Source organism: Dryobates pubescens, chromosome 6 (genome assembly GCF_014839835.1).
Source record: "Dryobates pubescens isolate bDryPub1 chromosome 6, bDryPub1.pri, whole genome shotgun sequence".
Classification (NCBI taxonomy): Eukaryota; Metazoa; Chordata; class Aves; order Piciformes; family Picidae; genus Dryobates; species Dryobates pubescens.
Genome location: NC_071617.1, coordinates 29,177,715 through 29,202,317, shown reverse-complemented (window position 1 = coordinate 29,202,317; position 24,603 = coordinate 29,177,715). Strand labels below are relative to the sequence as shown.

Sequence of the window (24,603 nt, the reverse complement as noted above, 5' to 3'; positions counted from 1 at the left end):
TATTTAAAGGAGAACTTGCATCATTCCAGTGTAGCTCACAGTAAATCTTTTTCACTGAATTTGGTAAACAGTCCATCCTTTGGAAGCCTGATTGTGGTGGGCTGAAAATTCCCCTCCAACATTAAATTTGCCAGACCAGCTTAGTGGGGGAGCAAATGAAAGCTGTATTTACAAGTAAAACTACATTCTACAATGACATGCAATGAATATGTAGAAAATATACAGTATTTACAATATTTACACATATGTACAATTAATAAACCACACAAGAAACTCCCTGGCCAAGGACCAGGGGAAGCTACTAGCTTCTCCCTCCCTGCCTCTCCCTTGCACCCCTGTACAAAAGGGACAAGAGACAGAAGCAAAGAAGTTAATACCAGTCACAACAAAAGCAGTGCAGCCAAGGTCAAGGAGAAGCAAGTTAGTATCTCCCAGCCCAAGGAAGCGAGAAGATAAAATCATTTACATTGATAGCTTAAGGCTGCTATCTTTCCAATGGGATTGTTTAGAATTACCATTATTTTCCTTTTTACACCCAACAGTGATCTATTTACATTTTACCACTTTTCTGTTCAAGATCTGTGAAAAACATTTAAAGGCAAAACTACCACACTGATCATTCAACTCCAGTGTAAACATCCACCTTTGAATAAAAAAACACAACAAATTTTGCACGTTTGTCTTTGAATGAGACTTGTCAAATTTGAGTACACCAAAACTCCTAAGATATAACAATGTTCAAATAATTTTAACCCAAGTTAATTTATGTAACTAGCTGCATTAACATTAGATTTCTTTCACTGATTCTCCTTATTTTTATCAAAGCTTTGTTTGTAAGCGCCATGGTTTCATCCCACTTGTTTTTCTCAGGGCTTGTGTATGACACCAAATTCTCAGTATACTGCAAGACTGATTTCAAAAACCTACAAGAAAAAGAAGAAAAATTCATTAAAGGATTTTAAAAGATAAATAAATAAAATATCTCAGTGCCTGATTTAAAGCTGGTAACATCTCCCAATTTCCCAATCTCCCTCAGGATAATTAATATACTTCCTCATGTGGATAACTGGACTATACATTTTCAGCTAAGTTATTCTAGTTCTTGAGTGAACACTGAGATACAATGACTATAATGATGGAAAGAAGGACAACTGTGTATTCAAAATCATGCTGCTCTTTATTTTTCACCCCAATGAGATGTATATTACAGATCAGTTTTCATAAAGTAAATCTTACATACTCACTTTAGATACTGCTGGTAATCAAAAGGATTCTTCTTACAAACCAAATGGACATTGGCTAGTTCCAGAGTAATTAACACTAAGATGAGCCGCAACACTGGAGACAAAAACTTAATGCTAGAAACAAACAAAAATATCTTAAAATAAACAAAACCTAAATTAAATAGAAAATATTAATAATAATAAAAACATTTTACTCTTCTCTATCCACTCCAAATAGCTGGGTAGCTATAGTGGTGGAGAGAAAAAAAAAAAAAAAAAAGAAAAATGACTATGAAACATTCTTCAAAGTAAATGCTGAAACTTCAGAGACTGTGTATTGCAGAACATCAGCAAAAGATGGACAAATAGAAACATATCTAGTTAAGATTCCAAAGGAAATCTCATCACCACTCATTATTCCAGAGAAAGAAAAGTGGAGTCAGCTGAATTGCAAATATGTATCTTAAAATAATATAGTTAACATTTTTAGGAACATAACCTGGCCAAGAAGACAGTATTTACAGTTTTCCCATTACAGCTTTCCCTGAAAACATTTCTAAAGAGGAACAAAATCAGTGGAATACTAAATCTCTCTTCTAGCTGTGAAAATGCTAACCCAGGTATAATGATAAAAAGCAGCAGAGTCTTGAAATCATTTTAACCTATTGCATTCAGACAAAAACTGATTGTCCCCCTGTAGTCAGCACTGGTGTGACCACACCTTGAATACTGGGCCCTCATTGCAAAAAAGACATGGAGCTGCTGGAGTGGATCCAGAGAAAGGCAATGAAGCTCGTGAAGGGTCTGGGAACATGTCCTATGAAGAGCCACTGAGAGAAATGGGGTTGTTTAGTCTGAAGAAAAGGAGGCTGAGGAGACCTCATTGCTGTCTACAACTACCTAAAGGAGGTTGCAGCAAGATGGGTGTCAATCTCTCCTCCCTAATAATAAGTGATAGGAGGAGAGGAAACAGCCTCAAGTTGCACCAGGGTAGGTTTTGATAGGGTGTTGGAAGAAAATTCTTCACTGAAAGGGTTCTGAAACACTAGAATAGGCTCCCCAGGGAGCTGGTAGTATCCCCATTCCTGGAGATGTTTCAAAGCCACGTAGATGTGGTGCTAAGAGATGTGGGTTAGTGTTGCACTTTGTAGAGTTAAGATAATGGTTGTATTTGGTGATCTTAAAAGTCTTTTCCAACCAAAAAAATCCTATGGTTCTATGAAAAGTTGAATGGTATTCATATGCTTGAATAGGAAAATCTAACGACTTCAAAATACAATCAGGCATTTGAAAGCTTATGATATATGGTGAAGTAATCTAGCAATGCTAAAAAAAACCCCATTAAATTATTCTCCAATTTGAGATTTTCTTGTTATTTCAACACTACTACATAATAGAAATGAGTTGACACTGAACTCTTAAACGGTTAACAAGAACACATAAATATTGTTTGCTTTAAACTTTTAGGACCAATCACAGAAAGCTAGCAACAGCAATATGCAGACACTCTCTCATTAACCTAATTATGAATTAAGGAGAAAGCACTGGCCAACCTGTTCAGCATTCGTAGATAGTTATGCCTCTGCCGAGAACGTAAAGTCTTGCTCATCCACTGTTTGTATCTCAACTTGGTGCTGGCAATAACTTGTTCAGACACTCGATGGCACTGTGTGCTTATTTTACGGAGTATCAGTAGTATTTCCAGAACAGGTCTTGGAGAATAAAGCGTGCAAATATGTGTATCGCTGAGTTCAATCAATAGCCTCCAAAACAGGAAGGAGTTGTTAATTCCAATCTTTTGTTAGACAAATTTAACATGAGATACATTTCATATTTGGCATGGTCTGATTCATAATGTTTTAATGCAAAAAACCTGGAAAAATTAAATTTACCTTGCAACAGAAAAAAAGCAAGGATCTACGTAGTAGGGGTAGCGATTGTGTTCTCTGTCACTTTACTGAGAATGAATGAGAAACTGCTGGTGATTAGTATGTTTCCCATTTTGGATCAAAGAAATACAACCACAATAAATAAAACAGCCTGGCTGAAATGATACACAGCAATGCATCAAATCACAGCAGGGCTGTGGTTGCAACCTCCCGCCATAGTTCAATTCACAATGAATTAATGTCCATCACAATAACATTCACTAAAATGAATGATATTAATTAGTCCTCCCATTACTGTGTGGTCTTTCTTCTGGACAGAATAAGAAACAGACTTAACATTTTGTAAAACCCATGTGGTAAGGCCATTGTTTAAATCAATGTCACTCCAGATTATAGTTTATTGAAGAACTCCAAATACCTTTCTGCAGTCATACGCTAAGATAATGTGTCACACATCACTTTAAACACTCTGTTCTTACACAAATGTCTCAATCTCCCTTATGCACAAATTATCTCTGAGACAGCAAAACATTAATGACTGAAAGTGATAAAGATAGAAAACTCTAAAAAAGGTATCAGGAAACAGAAGGCAGACATCATACATAAGTAAAATAACTGATAAAATCCCCTTTACACTGTCCTGCCCATGCTTAACGGGTTTGATCAGGAAAGTTTTGTTTCAACATATTAATTGAGTCATGGGACTCTTAAGATTGCTGTAAGAGGGCCAATTAAAAATCAAATTATTTTAATCATTATTCCAATTCAGAAATAATTGGGACTAACATATCTTCACATCTGACAACAAGTATAATGAGATGCCTTCTGTTTCAGAATCTTAAGTCTAAAGCATAAAAGAATACAATTATGTAGCAGCATATTACTAAATGCAAAGCATGGCTGTAACACCAAGCAATTTAAAATTAATTTCTGATGGTTTTACCATACAAAATAGATAAAAAACAACTTAATGTAGTCAGTACATAAATACTTAAAACATTTTGCTTGGGTTTTTTAATGTTAATTTCCAAGTAAAATCTCTACTGTAATAATGTGCCAAATCTACAATGTGTCATTGTTTTGAAGCTAATGTTCAGCTGCATTCTTAAGACTTTTAGATTAAATCAGGAGCAGTGTTATAAAAGTGCATGCAACATTTCAAGTATTGTTCTAGAAAAAAGAGAGTGACTTAAGTTTGAGAGCTCTTGTGTTGAGCTGCATGTAAAGGCTGACAGCAGGAAGATACCAAACTCACCTCTCTGTTAGGATGCTATTGACTGGATCATCTGAACTACAGCAGTTTCGAGGCATGTATTGTTGCAACTGAGACACAATTTCAGATGACATCAAAACTAAAGTACCAGCTTCATCATTTCCTTGAAACCTTACAAACAAAAAAGTAAATTTGAGATAATAAAACAATGTAGCACTTACATATCAAATAGCATAGATCAAGACACAGAGATTTTGGACAGCAGTGTATTCAGTGCCCACTCTCACTCTGATATTATAATTCTTTTCCCTCCACCTTATAAGCATGATTTTATTTCTCTGACTAAACCAAATCTTTTCTTAGTCTCAGCAGTCTTTTGAACACCTCTATACATTTCAGATATCTTCACATTCCTTTCAAGTTAGCCCACTGTTTATGTTTTCATAGTATCTATACTAATGCATACAGCACAGAATATACTAAAAAAATACAAAGAGGTCTTCTCACAACCCCTCTGATGTCTATCATCAAGCATTTGATGAGACACTTCATCTCAAATCCCATAGCTATACTTCATAACTGTTTGAACCATCTTTTTTGATAGTATATACATACCCTTTAAATGCTTGAACATCTTCCTCAGGCACTGTTGGCAAGTCAGGCCATAAATAAATGCTCTTCATACATTCCAACACCTCAAAAATACACCATCAAAAATGTTATGTGAAGTGTAGCCTTTGACAGACAGGACAACATATTTATTTTTTTAGTGTCTATTTCAGAAAAAACTGCAATAAGTAGTAAGCTACTTGTTCAGCCTTCATAATTGTAAAGCCAACATCAATTGCTAAGGTTAATGTTAGGGCAAAAAGTCTTAATGTACACTTCCATGCTAAAGTAACATCTGAATAAACTAATTTGCTACTCTTTGTTCCTTTTTTTGCCCCCCAATATACAAAATTAAGTAACTTACCTGTTTCTTGAGCCGGGAAATTGGATGAAATCGAGAACGGTAGGAACTTGCACACTTCATCAGTGTTTTAATGACCATGTGTTCCTGATTTACAAAATCATAGACAATACACAACCATTTCTTTAAACTGCCCTAATGATGCGCAGATCTAGACTTATACTTAATTTTATGCAAGCCACCTATAGTACTGAAGTCAATAAAGACTTCCAAATATCTGAGGGCTGAAAGCAGTCATCAGCATAGTGGGTGTTTCTTTGACATATTTTAAATATGAAACCTAATGGCAGCTGACAGAGAAGCAACCAGGTGTTCACTAAACGCAGCAGCTGCAACTAATAAATGGAAGATTTACCTCAGGTTGCTTTATGATATTAAAAGAAGTAACCCCAAATATTGTGGGAAGCAAATACAACAGGTAAAAAGTGTTCAAGAATTTACAGTGTAGTATAGAGTGTGGATACAAATCACATGTCCATTAATGAGCCATCATTATATTGTTGCAGAGAAAAAAAATCTGAAATAGTATTTATTTCAGTGGCTGAGCTACAGCTGTTCTACATACCTTGCAGATAACACAGCAGATAAACAAGTTAGGCATTGATAAAATTTGACAAAATAGGGTGGAACCACTAAAATTTATGGATCAACCATGTGAATAAGGAGTGGGTAAAGAAACATATTAAGGTACAATAAGAAAGGGGAATCTTTTAAAAAACTTTCTCTAGTTTTTTCACTGCAAAACTAGAAAAAAAAGTACTTCCACAATTTTTTACTTGGATGAATACTTCATTTCCACAAAAAAGCTGCTGTCAAGACTTAGTTATATGACTCTCTAAAGTCATGACATAATAAACAAACCCCAAAACAACAGCAACAAAACACAAAAAGAGAAAAAAAAACAACAAAGCGCCAGAGATAATAGGGATAATATTGATCCCTACCTTAAAAGCAAACATGTCCTCATCTGAGAATCTGCAGAGAAGAGTAATTGCAAATGCAACTATCTGATTAGCTACTTCCCTGGGAAATGTTTCTAGATTGATCTCTCCGTGGCTCAAACGATCTCTTATACGTGGACCCTCCTGGTGGTTTAAGAAATCCCAAAGAAATTCCTGTGGAAACATACACTAAATGTATAGGATTCTCTTCTACACGTATTCCCATAGAGTAGAATATATTCAGTGTATATAAAATACACATCTTCTCTGGAAGATAGTATGTGATCATGTATATAGGAAAGTGCCATTTAGATGGTCAGAAAAAACAATGCAAACTAGGCTTGTAGGAAAAAACAACCTAACAAACAAAACAGCAACGTGCCCATCTTTGTAGCTTCTGCTATTTTGTGAGGTAAAGCCAGATTTCCTTCAGTTTTGCCTCCCAAGCCCTCTGCAGCCCCACTGCCTCTAGCAACAGGCCAATACATCCATGTCTTCCCTACAGTCTTCAAAGGCATCTAAATTCAGCACTTCCATTTTTCATGTTCACTATCACTATGAATGGCAAGATGCAGGATGAACTCTGGGCAGCTATGTTTTCGTGCCATCTGCCCAGACAGTATAAGATGTGCCCCAGAAAAAATTAGGAAGGAGTAAGTTTTAACCTTCCCTCTATGAAGCACTAGTTTTTCTTCTGCTCTATTCAGCTGATCTTTGGACGTCAAAAAATATCTCTAAGACTTCTATATCTGACAAGGAAAGACAGTGTTATATCCTAGCCCAATATACTTTGTATCCACCCCAATGAAAAGAGTAACAAGCTTCTGGTTCTAAACTGATGGAGATAAACTATGTGAAATAAAAGATTATTAGGCATGTTTATAAATAACATGTGATCCTGCTCTGGCAGGGGGGTTGGACTAGAGGATCTCTCAAAGTCCTTTCAGGCCCTAACATTCTCTGAAAACAACAAGAAAAAGGAAGGAAAGCAGGAGAGGACTTTGCAAGGAAAGGAGAGAGAAACAGAGGGAGTGAAAAAACAAACAACAAAACTTTCAAAACACTTGCCATGGCAGGTTCCTCAAGAACTGCAGGAAGCTGATTGACTTCTTCATTATGCAAATGCTTTGCTAGCATCTAGAAAAAAAGTAATTCCAATGGAAAAAACTAATTGAAAGTCAAACAATTAAAGAAAAAAACAGCAACTAAATTAATTAGTTTCCCTAACATGAACTAATTACTTTAGTCACTTAAGAATCAAGGTGCAAAATTGTTACTGACAATCTGAGCTAATTCAAGAGAGTTACAAAATTGAGGATTTCTGCTTGCAATGTTTATTTGTATTTACTACGAATAACTGAATCTAGGAAAATGACAGAATGTTTCTTTCTGTGAGATGAAGAGTTTCAGGATAAAAACATTTAGACAAAAGTAAAGGCTGTTTACTAACATTTCTGTTAATTTTTATGTTTTCTGGGGGATTCCAAATTTAAAATGTTTACTGTCCACCATCTTCTACAAGGAAAAAAAATCAGAAAGAATACCTTAGCCAACACAAGAAAGCACTTTCTGGTCTCTAGTAATGGGAAACATGCATGTCTTAAATTCCAACATTTGTATATATTTAAAAATAAATAAAATAAATCACAATTACCTCATCAAAAGTGGTATAGAGAGCAGAAGACTAGAACAAAAAGACAATTAATGTTATTTGATTTTCAAATTAAACCAATTAACTAGACATGAATACCAAACATATTCATTTACATGAGATACTAGAGGTGCACAAACAGCAAAAAAACCCCACCCTTACAAATGAAAAAAGGGACTTCATGTGCCAAGTTTTTTTTAAATAAATATAACATGATTTACTTTCCACCCTAAACTACTGTTTCTGTACACCAACCTTCAAGTACTTTTTCAGACTTCTTTTATGGAAAAGGCATCTCTCCATGAAACTCGAGTGCAAATTTGTGATTAATGTTCCATGGTTGATTGAAAACCACCATGCTTCTAAAATAATTATTTTGCAAATATCATTAGCACTGTATCATAAATTACTTTAGACAGAAAATTTACCTCAGCTGTTAGCAATCGATTTGGACATTTATTCGTTGTGGTGAAGAGCAATCTAAGTCCAGCTTCCAGCTGAGGAATTAAGAGAATCACACAGTCAGCATACCTGAAAAAACAACAGAGATACCCAAAGGGGATTTTTCCCCCCTTATAAACATTATCCAAGTAGAAATTAGAGCCATCTCAGAGTCACACTTGCAGGCCAAAACCCAGAGCAAAAATCTTTTGTAATGCGCTTTGTGAACAAAAAATAAATGGCTACCTGTGCCCAACAGAAGCTGACCACTGAATTCAAACCAGCTCAAAGATACATACATAGAATACATAGAATAAACCAGGTTGGAAGAGACCTTCAAGATCATTGCGTCCAACCCATCAACCAATCCAACACCACCTAAACAACTAACCCATGGCAAGAATAGCTTGCAAGTTGTGGAACATGGGAGAGAAAAATAAATGTTGGGGTTTTTTTGGTGTGGTGTTGTTTTTTTTTAACTCAAGATACAAGCTCTCCTTTTTGGTTACATCTGCAATAGTTCTTCTTAAGTTCCAAAATAATAGCTGATAATCATAGTTATCATAGTATCATAGTATCAGTCAGGGTTGGAAGGGACCACAAGGATTATCTAGTTCCAACCCCCCTGCCATGGGCAGGGACACCCCACACTAGATCAGGCTGGCCAGAGCCTCATCCAGCCTGGTCTTAAACACTTCCAGGGACGGGGCCTCAACCACCTCCCTGGACAACCCGTTCCAGGGCTTCACCACTCTCATGGGGAAGAACTTAGTCCTCACATCCAGCCTGAGTCTCCCCACCTCCAGCTTCATTCCATTCCCCCTAGTCCTATCACTACCTGATATCCTGAGAAGTCCCTCCCTAGCCTTCTTGTAAGCCCCCTTCAGATACTGGAAGGCCACAATTAGGTCACCTCGGAGCCTTCTCTTCTCCAGACTGAACAGCCTCAACTCCTTCAATCTGTCCTCATCTGTCCTTCTGACAGGCCACTATAACAATGCATAACTATATGTTGCTAAGCAACAGATACAGCAAAAAGCTTTAGTATCTGCAAATGCTACTATTGTTTTATAAATTAAGAAGATATTCTTTTTCTATTCTATTTTTAAAAAAAGTAATAGTAAAAAAAAACCACAACTACTGTTACCTGTTTTGCTTGAAAGCTGTTAGAGCAGCCATCCAAAAAGGTAACATTGCTTTTAATACAAAGCTGGACAGTTTTACTAGCTCTTCAGCTATGGAAAGCGTTTCATGATTAAGATCTGCAGGTTAGCAAAACAACATTGATAAACAACATACAATGTATGGTTTGCTAATTCATTCTTCATTCTATACATTTAATTGAAAATATAAGATTATTTCTGTATTTGTAAAGGGAGACTTAAAAATGATACAATTTATTTTAACTATGCAAGTACAATGGTAGTAATATTTAAGATCAGAAAGCAATTTTGTACATTACACTTTTAGTGATAACAAAATTGTAGACTAAAATAGTTTAAAAGTTGTGGCTGCTCTTAACTGAGATCAAAAGACTACACAGCAACTGAACACAGTTCTGTTGAGTTGATCTCTACCTACTTCCAATACTTTAAAATAAAGTATCATTTTTATTCATTAAAAAACAGTATAGTGTGAACATCTGAATGTAGGAGCATTGTTCCTACTTTATCAATTTTCTGTGCTTATATATAGCATAATAAATTAACATTTCAATGCCCTCATATAATGCAACTCAACACTTATGAATTCACATTATAAATATCTTATCCAAGAGAAAGCTTAAAATGGCAACTGCATGGTTGTAGCAGGTGTGGGTTTTATGAAGCAAATCAAGAGCTGTAAGATTTATACTACCTGATGACTGGAATGTTATCAGCCTGATTTGGTTTCCAAAAGCACTGTTCCATGAATAGATGTTCAACTAGCAAACTGATTACATAGCACAAACTGACCATGATCACTGCTGACACCAAGAATGCCCATATGCTGCAGATACTTTAAAAATAGTAGGAATAAATTGAGGTCTGTAGCAGGGAACAGAAGACTATTTTAATGTGACACTCCAGGTTCTTCCCTAAGAAAATCAGTGTGCTGAAGACACTGAAGATACATTACCATTCTTTATTCTGTTTTAACACTGCCTTGCCTGTAAGATGCAGGGTACTCCTGCAGGGACCCTTGCGGCTGGTACACACTGATTCTGGAAAGAATTACATTTTGTAAAGGCAGAGTAATTGACTCTTACAGGAAATGGACTCTCATCATCAAAAAATTGGAACATTCAGTCAAAGTCTTAAAAGCAATGTCATATGTTTCAATGTGTCAGAATTATTTTAGAATGTCCTATTTTTTTCATTCATAAGTCAGTGAAACTGTCTGCATATTAAAAAAAGAAAAATTGCCCTACAAGCATGAGTGATTAATCTAATTACAGTTTATGCCAGCATCTTAATTAAAATCCAGTCTTAAAACTGTGGAAAAGGGATGATTTTCAACAGTGCTTTTGGACGATGAAACAAGTACAAATACAGCGTAACAAAAAGTTGCCAATGGTTAGATACTTGCCTGGAAATACGTCAAGCTCATCTAAACTCATGAAGATCACATAGGGTCGATGTACCAAAGTACATCTAGTTTGCAGAAGATAGGTCTGTAACAACTGACCTAATCCTGCAGTTAAAAAGAGCAGCATAGCACAGTATCTAGAGAGAATACCACAATATATTATTAAAGAAGCTTATACAAGTAAATCTTTCAGAAATAAACAACATTTGTGAGTTGGGAATGAAGGGGCTTCTCGCTCTTTCAAAAAGCATCTAAAACCTACGCTCCCAAACTGTTTTGAGTAGGGACATACAATAATCAGTTGCATTTATAAGCATAAAAATAAATGTAGACTTGAGAAAAAAAGCATTACTGTATTCCACATTATCTGTTTCTCTTCCTCCTACTCCAGTCCTCTGCCTATTGTTCTAAGTTACTGTTCTAATTGCCCTGACAGACAAGGAATTGGTTTTCAAGAAAAGACCTGTAGTTTTTTTTTGCTTTTCCTGCTAATAAAAACCCAATTGGTCTTAAAACTGACCAGCTTTATAATGGTTGAATTGTTCCATGGATGCCCCTTTCCAAAAGCAGCAGCAAGAGAAAACAGGCTGCTGCCAGAGGCCTTTGGTCATTTTTCCTTTTTCTTTCTCGGGTTGTGGGGTTTTTTGTTTGTTTGTTTAATTAGAACAGTAAGTTTTGCTAAGAGGTTTTCAAGTGCTCCCATGTCTGACTGCTAAAAACAAAAAACCCAAACAAACAAAAAAAGAGAGAGAGATTCATTTTGGTAACTTACTTTGCAGGAATTTCTTGTGGGGATGCAAACCCATGCCACAAAACATTACGAAGATTCAGACCATATGGAGATCCAATGAATACTCTCAGTACATTCATCTAATTAATGAATAAAGTGATTAGTGCACAAAGAAAACTATTATTTATTACCTTGCATCTTTTCCTGACAGAAAATTTCAGAAGTAATTGAGGAACTACAATATCTACTGTCAAGTTAATTTGCCACAGCTTGTCACAGTAACAGCAACTTATTATTTGCAACTCCCAGTATTCTCTGAAATGAAATCTTTCCATTTACTTGCACATGCTATAGAATACAATACAGAAAGAAGCTAGTTGTTAGACATTCTAAACAGTCATGACAGTTGAACAAATGAAATCAAATTTAGCTCTTAGCTCCTGCAGTATAAATATACCACAATTTAATACAAAATAAGAAAAAATACAGAATTTTCTTTCAAAGCTGTATTCTCAGATCATGATAAAGCAAAAGGGGAAACTTTTCTAGTTTTTAACTGTAAGAATTGAACTATTCCACATGCCATCGAAATTCAAGAAATAATCCTCGTAATACTACTTGACTCCTAACAATACACGAAATTTTATGTGTGTAGGTTTTTCATGCAGAAAAGCAAGTAAAACCTTATGACCCTTACAAATATTTCCATTTACAATATTCACTCTTTTTGATCTATAACCCCCAGACTGTAACATGTATAAAATGACAGTTTTTTCAATATATTACAGAATTTGCAAACCCTTCAATAGTACAAGCAAAGCCTATGCTTGGAAACCTGCCATTGGCAAGAAGAAAATTAGATCAGTGTTTACTACTTATTTCAAAACTATGCACTTACTACAGCTTTTCCAAAGACAACTGCAAGCTGCTCAGAAGCAAGCAAGTCTCTCAGAAGAAAAGGGCAATCTGTACCAATCAGTAAATAGACCTGTATCAAAGAAGCAAAACAGGTAATATGAGCAATTCAGTATACTTCTTTTTATTTCAAACATACAGCTCGACTATTTCACCCAGTAACCACTTTCATCACAGTAAAGTCAGGAATGAAACAAAACCCACCAAATCCTTTAAAAGGCTTCAAATTCTGTAATTTCATGACAAATTAAAATTTAAAGAAAGTATCAGGAAGGGAAAAGTGGATATCCTACTTAATGTTCCCATAGTTAGGTTTTCCAGTGTCTCTACATGTACTGCTCTGTTCTTTCAGGGTGGGGAAAAAAAACCAAAAAGTCAAACAATTAAGGCACTTACATCACCCAAGGCTCGCTCCAAGCATGATGTTAGTTTCATTAAACTGAGAGCAACTTCTGTTGTTTGTGCATATTGCAGAACATCAAATATTTCAAGAAATAACTGTTATGATGGAGGAGAGGAAGAAAGTTGTGTTAAATATTCAGAAAGGAAATAATCAAATCCAACCCATGGAGAAACCTGAATATTCCTTCATGACAGATGGAAATGTAGAAAGAAAACCATGACAAGGAGATAAAAATGTAGATGTCTGAAAAGGAACTGCCCTAGAGCACCTCTTTTATTTTTAAATGCAATACATCTACCACCTTACATATATAAAAACTATTACCAATAAATTTACACAGTAAATTCTGGTATTAGGCACACATTATTAGGATAAAAAATAAATCCTTCCATTTAATGTTAGAACAAGCCCAAAGCACCTCATGTAACTTACATAAAACTTCTGTTAACTTACATAAAATTTAATTACAAAGACAGGAAAATTAGAGGCAACTATGTATCGGAGAACAACAATTAGTCACAAAGTCTAGGCATTCTGGCTCATTAATATTTCTTGTGTAGTCTCACATTAAACTTCTACCAAGGGCTCACATGCCAAAAGACAAATTGTCAGCAGACATTTTCATACCTCAGTGCAATTTGTCCAGTGGAACCATAATGCATACTGAACTGCAAATTGCTCCTTGGTCAGAGATTTGAAGTGCAAATCAACAGATTCACATACAGGTCCTAATGATCGTATGCTTTTGATGTAATCCACACTTTGATCTTACATTGAAAAACAGAGGGTGATTAGTACCAAACCTGCTACAGCTTCTGTAAAAAGAATTTTATCCAGACTACTTTAGCATAACTAATACATTGTAATTTACTGCCCAAAAGACCATGCAGATAAGATAAAGTGCAGTGTGAAATGAGCTAAGATTGTATGCCTCATCCATATTAAAACAACAAAAAAAAAGAAAGTAAAGAGGATTATTATAGAACCATAGAATGGTTTGGGTTGGAAAAGACCTCCAAAGGCCATCTAGACCAACCCCGCCCCTGCAGTGAACTGGGACATCCTCCACAGATCAGGTTGCTCAGATCCTTGTCAAGCCTAACTTTGAGTATCCCCAGGATGGGGCCTCAACTACCTCCTTGACCAACTTGTTCCAGTGTTCCACCACCTTCATGGTAAAGAACCCGTTCCTAATATCTAGTCTAATTTCAAACCATTGTCCCTTGTCCTATCATTACAGGCCCTGTAAACAGTCCCCCTCCAGCATGGAACTGAACTTGGCAATGGATGTAGAGAAAAACAAGAAAGGCTTCTACAGGTACATTAACCAGAAACAGAAGGTTAAAGAAAACATAGCCCCCGATGAGCAACAGTGGGGAACTTGTATCAATGGATGAGAAGGCTGAGATTCTCATCAACTTTTTTTGCCTCAGTCTTCGCTAGTAACCCCTCTCCTCCTAGCTCTCCTGTTGGTGGCCCACAAGTTGGAGACTAAGGTGACAAAGTCCCTCCCACTGTAAGCAAAGACAGGGTGTGTGATCAGCTGAGGAACCTGAAGATATACAAGCCCATGGGACCTGATGAAATGCATCCCAGAGTCCCGAAGGAACTAGCTGAGGTAGTTGCCAATCCACTCTCCATGATAGTCATGGCAGTCATGTGAAGTCCCTGGAGACTGGAAGAAAGGAAACATCACACCCATTTTTTAAAAGGGTAGAAAGGAGAACCCTGGGAGCTACCAACCTGTCAGCCTCACTTCTGTGGCTGGGAAGATCATGGAACATATCATCCTAGATGCCATGCTGAAGCGCATGGAGAACAGAGATATGATTCAAGACAGCCAGTGTGGCTTTGCTAAGGGCAGGTCCTGCCTAACAAGTGGCTTTCTATGATAGAGTGACTATATCAGTGGATAAGGGATGACCTATGGATATGATCTATCTGCTCTTCTGTAAGGCCTTTGACACAGTCCCCCACAATATCCTGCTTACCAAATTGGAGGGATATGGATTTGGTGGGTGGACTGTTCAGTGGATAAGGAATTGACTGGATGGTCACATCCAGAGGGTGGTGCTCAATGGATTGAAGTCCAGATAGAGAGCAATGACAAGTGGTGCCCCTCAGGGGTCCATACTGGGACCTGTGCTATTTAACATTTTTATCAATGATACAGTGAGATCAAGTGCACCATCAGCAAGTTTGCAGATGACACCAAGCTGAGTGTTGTTGTCGATACACCAGAGGTATGGGATGTCATCCAGAGGGATCTGGACAAGCTGGAGAAGTGGGCCCAGGTGAACCTCGTGAGGTTCAACAAGTGCAGGGTTCTGCACCTGGGCCAGAACAATCCTCACTATTAACACAGACTAGGAAATGAGATGCTAGAAAGCAGCCCTGAAGAAAAGGACTTGGGGGTGCTGATGGATGAGATGCTAGACAGAATGTACCTGCAGCCCAGAAGGTGAATTGCATCCTGGGCTGCACCAAAAACTGCATTGCCAGCAGATCCAGAGAGGTGATCATGCCACTTGGCTCTGGTGAGACCTCACCTGGAGTACTGTGTCCAGGTCTGCAGCCCTCAATATAGGAAGGACATGGACCTGATGGAGCAGGTCCAGAAGAGGGCCACAAGAATTATCAGGGGGTTGGAACACCTCTGCTACAAGGACAGGCTGAGGGAGATGGGGTTGTTCAGCCTGGAGGAGGCTCCTGGGAGACCTAATAGTGACCTTACAGTATCTGGAGGGGGCCTAGAAGAAGGATGGGGAAAGTCTGTTTACAAAGGCCTGCAGTGACAGGAAACTGGAGAGCCAATTTAGATTGGATGTTAGGATCAAGTTCTTTACTATAAGGGTGGTGAAATACTGGTACAGGTTGCCCAGGGAGGTGGTTAAGGTCGCTTCCCTGGAGACATTCAAGGTGAGACTTGACAAGGCCCTGGGCAACCTGGTCTAGTCAGCAGTGTCCCTGCTGACTGTGGGGTGGTTGGACTAGATGACCTTGGGAGGTCCCTTCTGTCCCAGACCATTCTGCGATTCTTGTAGTCCCCCTTCAGGTACTAGAAGGCCACTATTAGGTCTGCCCAGTCTTCTCTTCTCCAGGCTGTACAATCCTGGCTCCCTCATTCTGGTTTGTTGAAATGGGGAAAATCTACTATAGCACACAAATTCCACATAATCAAAGTGGAACTTAGAGCAGGCTCAGCATGATATGTCTCTGAAAATGAGTAACAGCGCTGCTTGATGCAGTTTGGCAAACTAAAATTCAACAAGTTCATAGGGGCATAAATGTTTTGTTTTGGTTAAAAAACAATTATAAACTGCTCTACATACATGAAGGAAACTAAATAGCGCTCCTGTACTAAGCTAAAGTAGGGGAAACAAAACCAAGCAATAGCAGGAATACTGATGGCACCAGTGCGTTTTAATTTACTGCAAAAGCGATATCAAGAACACAGAGAAAGCAGTTAGGAGGTAGAAGCAGAACTGAAACTGAAGCAAGATGAATGAGGAAGTACAGAAACAGCTACTTAGATAGCACAGACTAAATGAATCTTATGAGCCAACAACAACCAAACACTGAATGTGGATGAAAAAATTAAAGCCCCCTGTAGATACAGACAGCACATATTATAATTTACAAAGCTAATGCTGTACTGTAATAAATGCTATAACTAAGATAGGATTGCTACAAACTCCACTGAGATTTGCATCCATCTTAAATGCATCACTACTACAGTAGATAAACACCAACCTGATTCAAGGTAACACACATGCTCTGTTACAGCTTGCCAGCATACTTCACCCTTTTCAGATAACATGTTATTAATATCATAGGCATCTTTCTTCTCAAATCCAAGTTTGCAAATCATATAATGCACAGGTGGAGAAAGACAACTAGTGACTGAGTCAGATGCCATCTAGAACACACATGAAGAGTCCTTGAATTAATAAAATAAATGAGAACAAAGAAAGTTATTATAAAAGCATACACATGAGCACAGATATACAGGTAGTAATACAGCATTTGTAAACAAGCTGTTAAGGTTAGCAGCGCTACTTTCATTGATGAATACAACAAAAAGAACTCTGGGCAGAATTACCTTGTAGAAAACTCAGAAAAACTGCACTATTTGATGGTAGATTTCCAAATGGTTATGTCTACTGATCCGATGCAAAGACAGATCAAAGCAAAAGATCTGTTTAAATATAACTGTTCTACCCAATCTCTGAAATTGCAGGGAAACAAATGCCACTTGAAGTAAAACCAAGAACTCCAGCCCTTATGACCATCAAAATCACAGGACAGGCAGCAACATGAATTCTGATTGAACTTGTAGCAATAGTAAAGCAACGTAAGCATAAATGTTATTCGCACATTAGACTAAAGAAAGACAGACTAAGAAAGACAGACTGATTCAGAAACATACATTTAAGTTACCACTTGTGCTAACAAGGAGAAAAACGCCGATTTAATAAAAACAGAAGAGACAGACAAGAAACAGTTTGAAAATAAAATACCATAACAAATATAAAACTATTCCATTACAGTTGAATTAAAACCGATTTTTTCCTCTTATATGGTGGAATTTGCCCTCATAGTACATAATTTTTTAATTCATGGCCTCAAGGGGAGACAAAATACTTATATGGGTAACAGCACTGAGCAAGTAGGACTGCTCCTGTAAGATTTCTATTTGCTATTAAAACCCCAAACACCTAAAATGTTTGTAAAACACGTAATTCAGTCCTTCACGTTATTTTGAGGCCCCTACGTTTCGCTACGAGACTGGAGGCCAAGTAAAACTTGAACTACCACTGCCACCCTTGATTGTTTAAAAAAGAACTGACGCGGTGCAGGTAGGTGACTTCCTCAGGAAGACCGCAGGTTCTCACCGGCGACAGCGCGGCAGAAACCGGGATACCCCCACCCAGCCCTCGAGCCGCGGCACTAGCTTTGTCCTGCGGGCGACAGAGGCCAGAGGAGGCCCCACAGATACGGGGCGGTAAGGGCAGCAGCAACCCCCAACCCAAAGCCCCCAGCTCGCGGCACCGACTACCGCCCCACCCTGCCATGGCGGCCCGCTGTTGTTACCTCTGTCACTGCTGGCTCCGCCCGCCTGACGTCATGACGCTAGGCTGGCGCGCGGCGTCACGCCTGGCTCGCGCGGGAAGAGCTCTTTCTCGTAGTGGGCTCCACGCCGCGGGGCGCGAAGGCGGTTTCTTTTCGCGGCTCGTCTCTGGTAGCTGGAGGGTAGGAGAGCTGTGCCTGCCTGTCCCTCCGCTAATTCGTGGAGGAGCGCTCCAAGATGCTGTAGCTCGCTGCCGCCACACCAGAGGAAGAAACACGGCGTCAAAACTTGTTGGACAGAGATGGGGCGACCGGGCGCCCGCGTGGGGGTGAGGCGGCAGCCCCAGCAGTTTATCTGCTAGAGGCTGGGACTCGTGGCGCCCTGCGGTTGGGCACGTCAGCTATGCGGGAAGGGAATAGGGTAACAGCCACAACGACTATGTTTCTACGGGCAGTGGTTAACGGCTACAACGGCCTTGCTGCGCGCCAGGGGGTGCGCTGGCCGCTCGCTCCGCTGTGGCACTCGCCTGGGGTCAGAGCGCCGGTCTAGCACCGAAGCGTTTCAGTTGGCGAGAGAAGGAAGAGTGGGGCTTAGATCTTTAAAAAAAGGCAATACGCTGCGTAGAATAACTTGGTGCTTGGTGAGTGGTTAAAAAGTGTGTATGATCTTGTGAAAACTGGTGTCCGAAGTGCTATACCCGTCTGTTCTACGTTCGGCTTGGGATAGCTCTTCTCCTTCCTGCTTGATCAGATGCCATGTTTGCATCCACCATGCAGCTGGTGTGCCACCTTAGGCAGTGGGAGATAAAGTTGATAAAGCCTTCTGAAGGTGAAAAGGAAAGTATGGCCCTTCCTTTGATGGTGCGGTGTTTCCAACTTAGGGTGCTGTGCTAAGTACTCTAAGTTAGGAGATGTACACACTTAATGAAACGGTTATTTATCTTCAAATTTAAAGCAACCCTTGGTTCTTAAAACAGACTTACTTGCAGGCAGTACTTCTAAATAGCAAAAGTTTTCTTTTCTCAGCATATCTCACCTGTGTCTAAGGTTAAGCCAGTGTACTAGAATGCAATAAGAACAGGCTTTTGTGTAGTAAAACACAAAGTCAGTTCTTGATTTTTTTGAAGGATTTTTTTCACAAGGAATGCAAAGGCAATTGCAATATTATGCTAAAACTTGTAATCACAGTATTTGTGTTGAGAAACACAGAACTAAGTTTATTTAGTAGCTGTCTAGAGATGTTAATAAGGTTTTTAGCTGCCTTGTTAGTAAATGGCTTCTTGCACATGAGGTAATGGTTATGAAAACTTCTGTTGCTAATTAGCAGTTAAACTTGTAAATAACAGTATTGTTTGAAGTCGTGATGTACGTGTGAATTTTCTTCTATCTGTAATGATTCAGGTTGAAGGTGTAGTAACTTGTAATAAACCATGATAGCAACGAATTGTCTTTTGGATTGTGACCTTTTCCACAGATTTGTTTCCATTAATGTGGAAACATTAATGGAAACATAATTCTCACCTGAACAACTCAGTTGGCACACTTTTGAGGTGTTTTTCATTGTTAGGAGACTGTCGATGAGCAGGTAGGGACGAAGTAAGTAGAAAATGAAATTAAATAGGGAAATAAATAAATATGAAATGGAACAGGTCAATGAAATAATCAGAGCACAGGAAAGAAACCATCATTGTTAGCTTGCTTCTTTAAGGTAACACAGAATACAGGTAGAAAGAGAGACCATCTTTGTAGGCTTCAGATACAGAGATGATGAATCCTGGAAGGAAAGGTCCTAAATTGTCAAGTCAGAAATTTTCTTGAAAGCACAGAGACTCTTCTGGACTAAGACTTTCACTAATAAGCCCACACCTCTCTGAGCATGCATGAACCTCAAGGTCAACTAGCAAACAGGCTGATGAAAAACACTGGAGCGTCAGAGGGGGAGGAGATCAGGGGGATTCTCTTTGAGGACCCTTCCCCAAAATTTGCCAGAGGTTGGAAGTGCGCATGCAGAAGAGATATTTCCATACATTAGCACGACCTCCAGAAGGTTAATGAATATGCTAATGACTTCTCGAAAAAGCTATGAATATGCATTGATTTATATTTTATAAGAATGTGTGCAAATGCTGTTTGGTATGCATGGAATTCGCAGAATGATTTGCTCGTGTACCCGGCTGTAAATAAATGCCTTTTTTACTCCCTAAAACCTTCAAGCTGGTCTTAGAGAGTTTGAATCTGAGATTTTTGGTAACATAGTCTTTACAGATATGAGTTTTCTTTAGAAGGTAATGAATGTCCACAGCCTACATGAAAATGTGTTTGCTCCATGCATTTTTAGCATAGTATAAGTGTTATGCAGTTTGCATTGTTGGCATGATATCAGCAAACACCTGCAGCCAGTTTGCACAAGAGTTACCAGCATCATTGTTTTTTTTTTTTTTTTATCAGAATCATCTAACAGTAAGGAATCAGAGCTGAGATGTAGATAATGCCCACAGTGTTAGCAAGGCTAAGGCATAAAGGATTTCATAGAGAAGGAAATGCATTGCTTCCCTTATTCTCAAACTCCTGAATGGAAAAATTTGTGAGCCTCTGAGTAATGCATCTCTTCAGGTACTTCTCACTGGACTTTTATCCATAGATGTATGATTTTTTTTCTCTGCTTCTTAGACTAAGCCTTGTTCTATGGTTTTGTATAGCCTTTATGCTCTTTTTTGCTTTTCCAAGACGGAATTTATGATTTTCTCTTAAGTTCTAGCTGTCGTCAAGAAATGAAGAAAGGGACTGAAGAGTCAGCAAAATGAGGACAAGTAAAATTATGTAGTCAATGAAGCAAGCATATATTTTGGACTTTGTGTAGACTGTTTGAATGAAAAGCTTGATGTGTCTTGGACACATGTTAGTATCTATGTGTTTTTACTTGGAAAACAAAGTGCATTCAGAGTGCTTGTATGGTGTTTCTGATTAAATGCAAACTTAGAGTCGTCATAGAATTGTTTTATTTGGATTTTAGTCAAAAAGAAGTTAAAATTGAGAGGAAGTTAACCACTGTTCTTGTTTTTCTGTTATAGCATTTAGCCAGAATAAAGGATATCCCCTATTTTTTCTGCATTTTTTCCCTCTTAACTGTATATAATAAAGTATTATTGAGTCTGTTAAATGCTAAAATACTGACATATGATGTGAACTTTTTTATTTTGCCCAGACAAAAGGAAAAAAGGGATAAAATCAAATTACAAAGCTTTGGGTCCAGTTCCAATGGAAGAAGAGAATTTGAATGATTCTACGGAAGCAGAACTGGCATTAAGAGCTAACAGGGCAAAGATAAGATATGTTAATACATACAGACTGGAGTCACGTAAGAAATTTCGAGATTGTTTAGTAAGAGACAAAGCTCAAGCAATACTAATGGTATAGTATTTTTTAAAATTGTCCCATTTTATTGCTAAAGTAAGTTGGCAAAGATTGTATTAATGGAAATATGTGAGTTGCATAAAATAATCATCTGGTTAAATCTTTGTAGATTTAGAATTTTGGCACAGAAATGTGACCTGAATATGTTCCATTGTGCAAAATGCAGAATGGCCCCTGTGAGGTCACCACTGAGCATGTGCTGTTCAGATGGAGTTTAGGCTTCTTGAACTCTTACCCATTTCTAAATCAAATTGGGAAAGAGCACAGTTCACATTAATCTGCAGAATATCCAGTCATCCAAAGATCCTGAATGAATTTGTGGAATTCTTTTACTTCAATTTGTTCTACTGCTATCACATGACCTGCATAAAACATTCTTGGTGTCCTTGCTGGTCTGAGTGCCACATACAAACTTTAAGCAAAGGTAAAGGAGAACAATCTGAGATGTTATGTAGCTGTTTGTGACACCTTGAATAGTCATAACCAACTCTTGTAATTCTGCCTCCTGGAAGACATGCTTTGGATTTTGGGAACAGGTATTAGTAGCGCTATTTTCCAGTGATTTGATCCCAAATGATGGAGAAGAATACTCTCCTGTTAAATGGAGATTGGCTGGACATATTTGTCACTTTCAAAAAATAAAACATTTTATTGTAAAAATAGTGCAGCCTTTCCTGTTTGATAGCATTATCTATAGTCACTATTCTACTAATTAATTCTTCTAATGTTTTGTAATGAAAAATTACTACAAGTTTTTGGAAAAAGACTATCAAGATGAAAATTAAGATCTTTCAAAACTTTTTTTTGGTAGAATAAACTTCAGCAGGCCAAATATGATGGAATTTCTAGTCCTTCTTTGTGTGCTTCAGTCTCAGAAGAAATATTAAAGGCTGTGAAAGAACTGGACTTCGACCGCTATAAGTACGTGGTGTCAGTACTGATTGTGGAAAAGGCAGGTCAGGCAATGAATGTGAGCAAACAAATTATTCATGGTATCTTTTGCAAATGGAAAACAATTTTTAGAACTGTATGTTATCTCCAAGGTATTCAGTAGCCTAACTAGTTTGAGGTGGTCTTGAAGTCTTTGGGAAATAGTATGCCAGGTAACCATTTAAGGTAATCCTGTGATTCTTTCTAACCTTTTGGAGGTTGTGTTCTGAGTTCAGTAACAGTGGTAAGCAGCCTGATACTGCTTTTCTTTGTCAATTATTTTCTCTGTGTGCTGTGCCGGTATAATTGCATGACTGCAGTGAATTTCCTTTTTCCAGTGTACCTTGATCTTCAGTTGGGTTGTCACATTCAGTGTAAAATGCAATGTAGTATTAGTGTGGGATGACATGGAAAGGAAGGTGGGGTGAGCAAAGGAATGGAAACTGTTTCAACTGTTGTTGCCATCAAACAGATTGTCACTGCAAATTCAAGAGTGACCTGAACTTGCACTGAGAAGAAAAGTATTCTAGACTTTCCTGTGTCATATATAAATGTACATGTATTGCAAGCTCCTATTGTCATTCAGAATGTTTTTAATGTACCTTGCCAAGTATCAGAGAACACTTTTATTTAGGAGTGTTTATCATGAGCTCTTAAAACCTGATAAACCATAACTGGTTTTAGTAGTTCATGTGAATTAGTGTTTCAAGGGTTGCTGGCTTCAGTAATGAAGTCTGAGAGGTCTGCTTATCAGATGCTGCCTCACAGCTTGCTGCCTTTGAAGTTGTACTTTGAGGATCCATAGGTTAAGACATTACAGAAATGGTCCAGGTAAACTTTTTTTTTTGTTGTTGTCCTGTGGAACATGTTTTATCAGTCAATTGCCACATTTTAGCTTTGAGAACAGTTTTATTTAAAAAAAAAAGAAAAAAGAATCCAGGTCACAGGTAGTCTGGAGCAAGATGGAGGGGTGGGGGATATGACCTCTTAGTTGTATATGTACTGAATACAGGTGTGTGTTTGTGTTGCTTTTGAAAGGGTGCTGTTAGAATAAGCTAAAGTGCTAACAGCACATTGGTTATGTTGAGGTGGGAGCTATACTGTGAAGGAAGAACATACATTTTAACATTGAATGAAACTTGTTCCTTTTCACTTTAACTTCACAGCTGTTGTTACTACTTGTAACTCTCATGTAGTTACCAGTATTTATATAATCTGTGTTCTTTTTAGGCAAACACACACACTGTGCTGCTAGATTAATAAATGCCTTTTCTTTTTCTTTCCTTTAGGTTGCCAGCAGATGGGTCTGGGATGCTCAGAGAGACTCTTGGGTTTCAGCTAAATTTGAGTCTGAAACATTTATTGCACTGGCTTTGATAATGGCATGTTACTATGACTAGCACTCTAGAAGACACACCTGGTTTTGTGCATCATAGTACCAGGTGCATTTGAAACTTTTTAGAATGTCATTATTACTAATTTATTGTACCAATACTGTTGGCACACTGAAATTAGCCCACAGTTGAGAATTGTGCTCATTTTTATCTGTTGGAAAGTCCTACACCCCCCTAAAAAACGCTTTTGAAATGCATATGGTTGAGTACATATGGGTTTCATCTGTCGTAATTCTCTGCTGTGGAAGTTGAAGCAGCTGGTGTAAGGCCAAACTTTGCAAAAATTTTGAATGTTGTCTGTTGCCTGCCTGGGATGTTAATGAGTGCTTACAATAAACTGCAGGTATCAGCATTTGTAAAACTCTGGGATTTTTTGTAAAAAAAGGATAGCAGTCAGGTTTTTATCTAGTTGTATCTCTGAAATGCCATTTTGTGTGGAAACACTGCAAAGAATGAAGCTATGTTTTGCACTTAGAAATTTGTGCAAATTTCCATTTGTTTGCCTTTGATGAATTGTAAGTGCGAGTCACCGGCATCTCTGGGCCTTAAACTCACTTTAAATGACAGCTGTGCTCAGGCTGGTGGCTAAGCACTGAATTGGGCAAGTTTGGTCATTTTCTTACGTGGCAGGAGGATGATGGGGTCAGTAACAAGGCTGTTGATAACAGGTCCGTATTTGGCAAGAGAAGCAATTATTTTATTTTGGAAAACATGAGTCTGGCAGACCAGTGAAGTCCATAGATACCAGCTTTTGGAACTCCTCTGTGCAGACACCAAATATGATGCTTTTTCAGTGTCTGTTGTGTTGTCAAGAGCTGAAAATGAGCGCGTGCGGGTACATACCCGGCTGG

General features: G+C 38.1%; 2 protein-coding genes across 2 annotated transcripts; one reads left to right on the top strand and one right to left on the bottom strand.

Annotated features, from left to right (window-relative positions):
* Positions 1 to 669: 669 nt before the first annotated feature.
* On the bottom strand, positions 670 to 18,056 carry ERMARD (ER membrane associated RNA degradation). The gene is made up of 18 exons (XM_054162815.1): positions 18,039 to 18,056; positions 16,698 to 16,863; positions 13,572 to 13,711; positions 12,938 to 13,039; positions 12,525 to 12,614; positions 11,669 to 11,766; positions 10,897 to 11,033; positions 9,476 to 9,590; positions 8,316 to 8,418; positions 7,891 to 7,920; positions 7,305 to 7,373; positions 6,240 to 6,410; positions 5,299 to 5,382; positions 4,941 to 5,020; positions 4,368 to 4,496; positions 2,777 to 2,986; positions 1,245 to 1,358; positions 670 to 923 (listed from the first exon to the last, which is right to left on the bottom strand). The coding sequence occupies exons 2-18, from the start codon at positions 16,861 to 16,863 to the stop codon at positions 764 to 766; spliced, it is 1,998 nt and encodes a 665-aa protein (XP_054018790.1). The 5' UTR covers positions 18,039 to 18,056; the 3' UTR covers positions 670 to 763.
* Positions 18,057 to 21,272: 3,216 nt separating this feature from the next.
* On the top strand, positions 21,273 to 23,758 carry DYNLT2 (dynein light chain Tctex-type 2). The gene is made up of 3 exons (XM_009906340.2): positions 21,273 to 21,425; positions 22,240 to 22,398; positions 23,648 to 23,758. The coding sequence occupies exons 1-3, from the start codon at positions 21,273 to 21,275 to the stop codon at positions 23,756 to 23,758; spliced, it is 423 nt and encodes a 140-aa protein (XP_009904642.2).
* Positions 23,759 to 24,603: the final 845 nt, after the last annotated feature.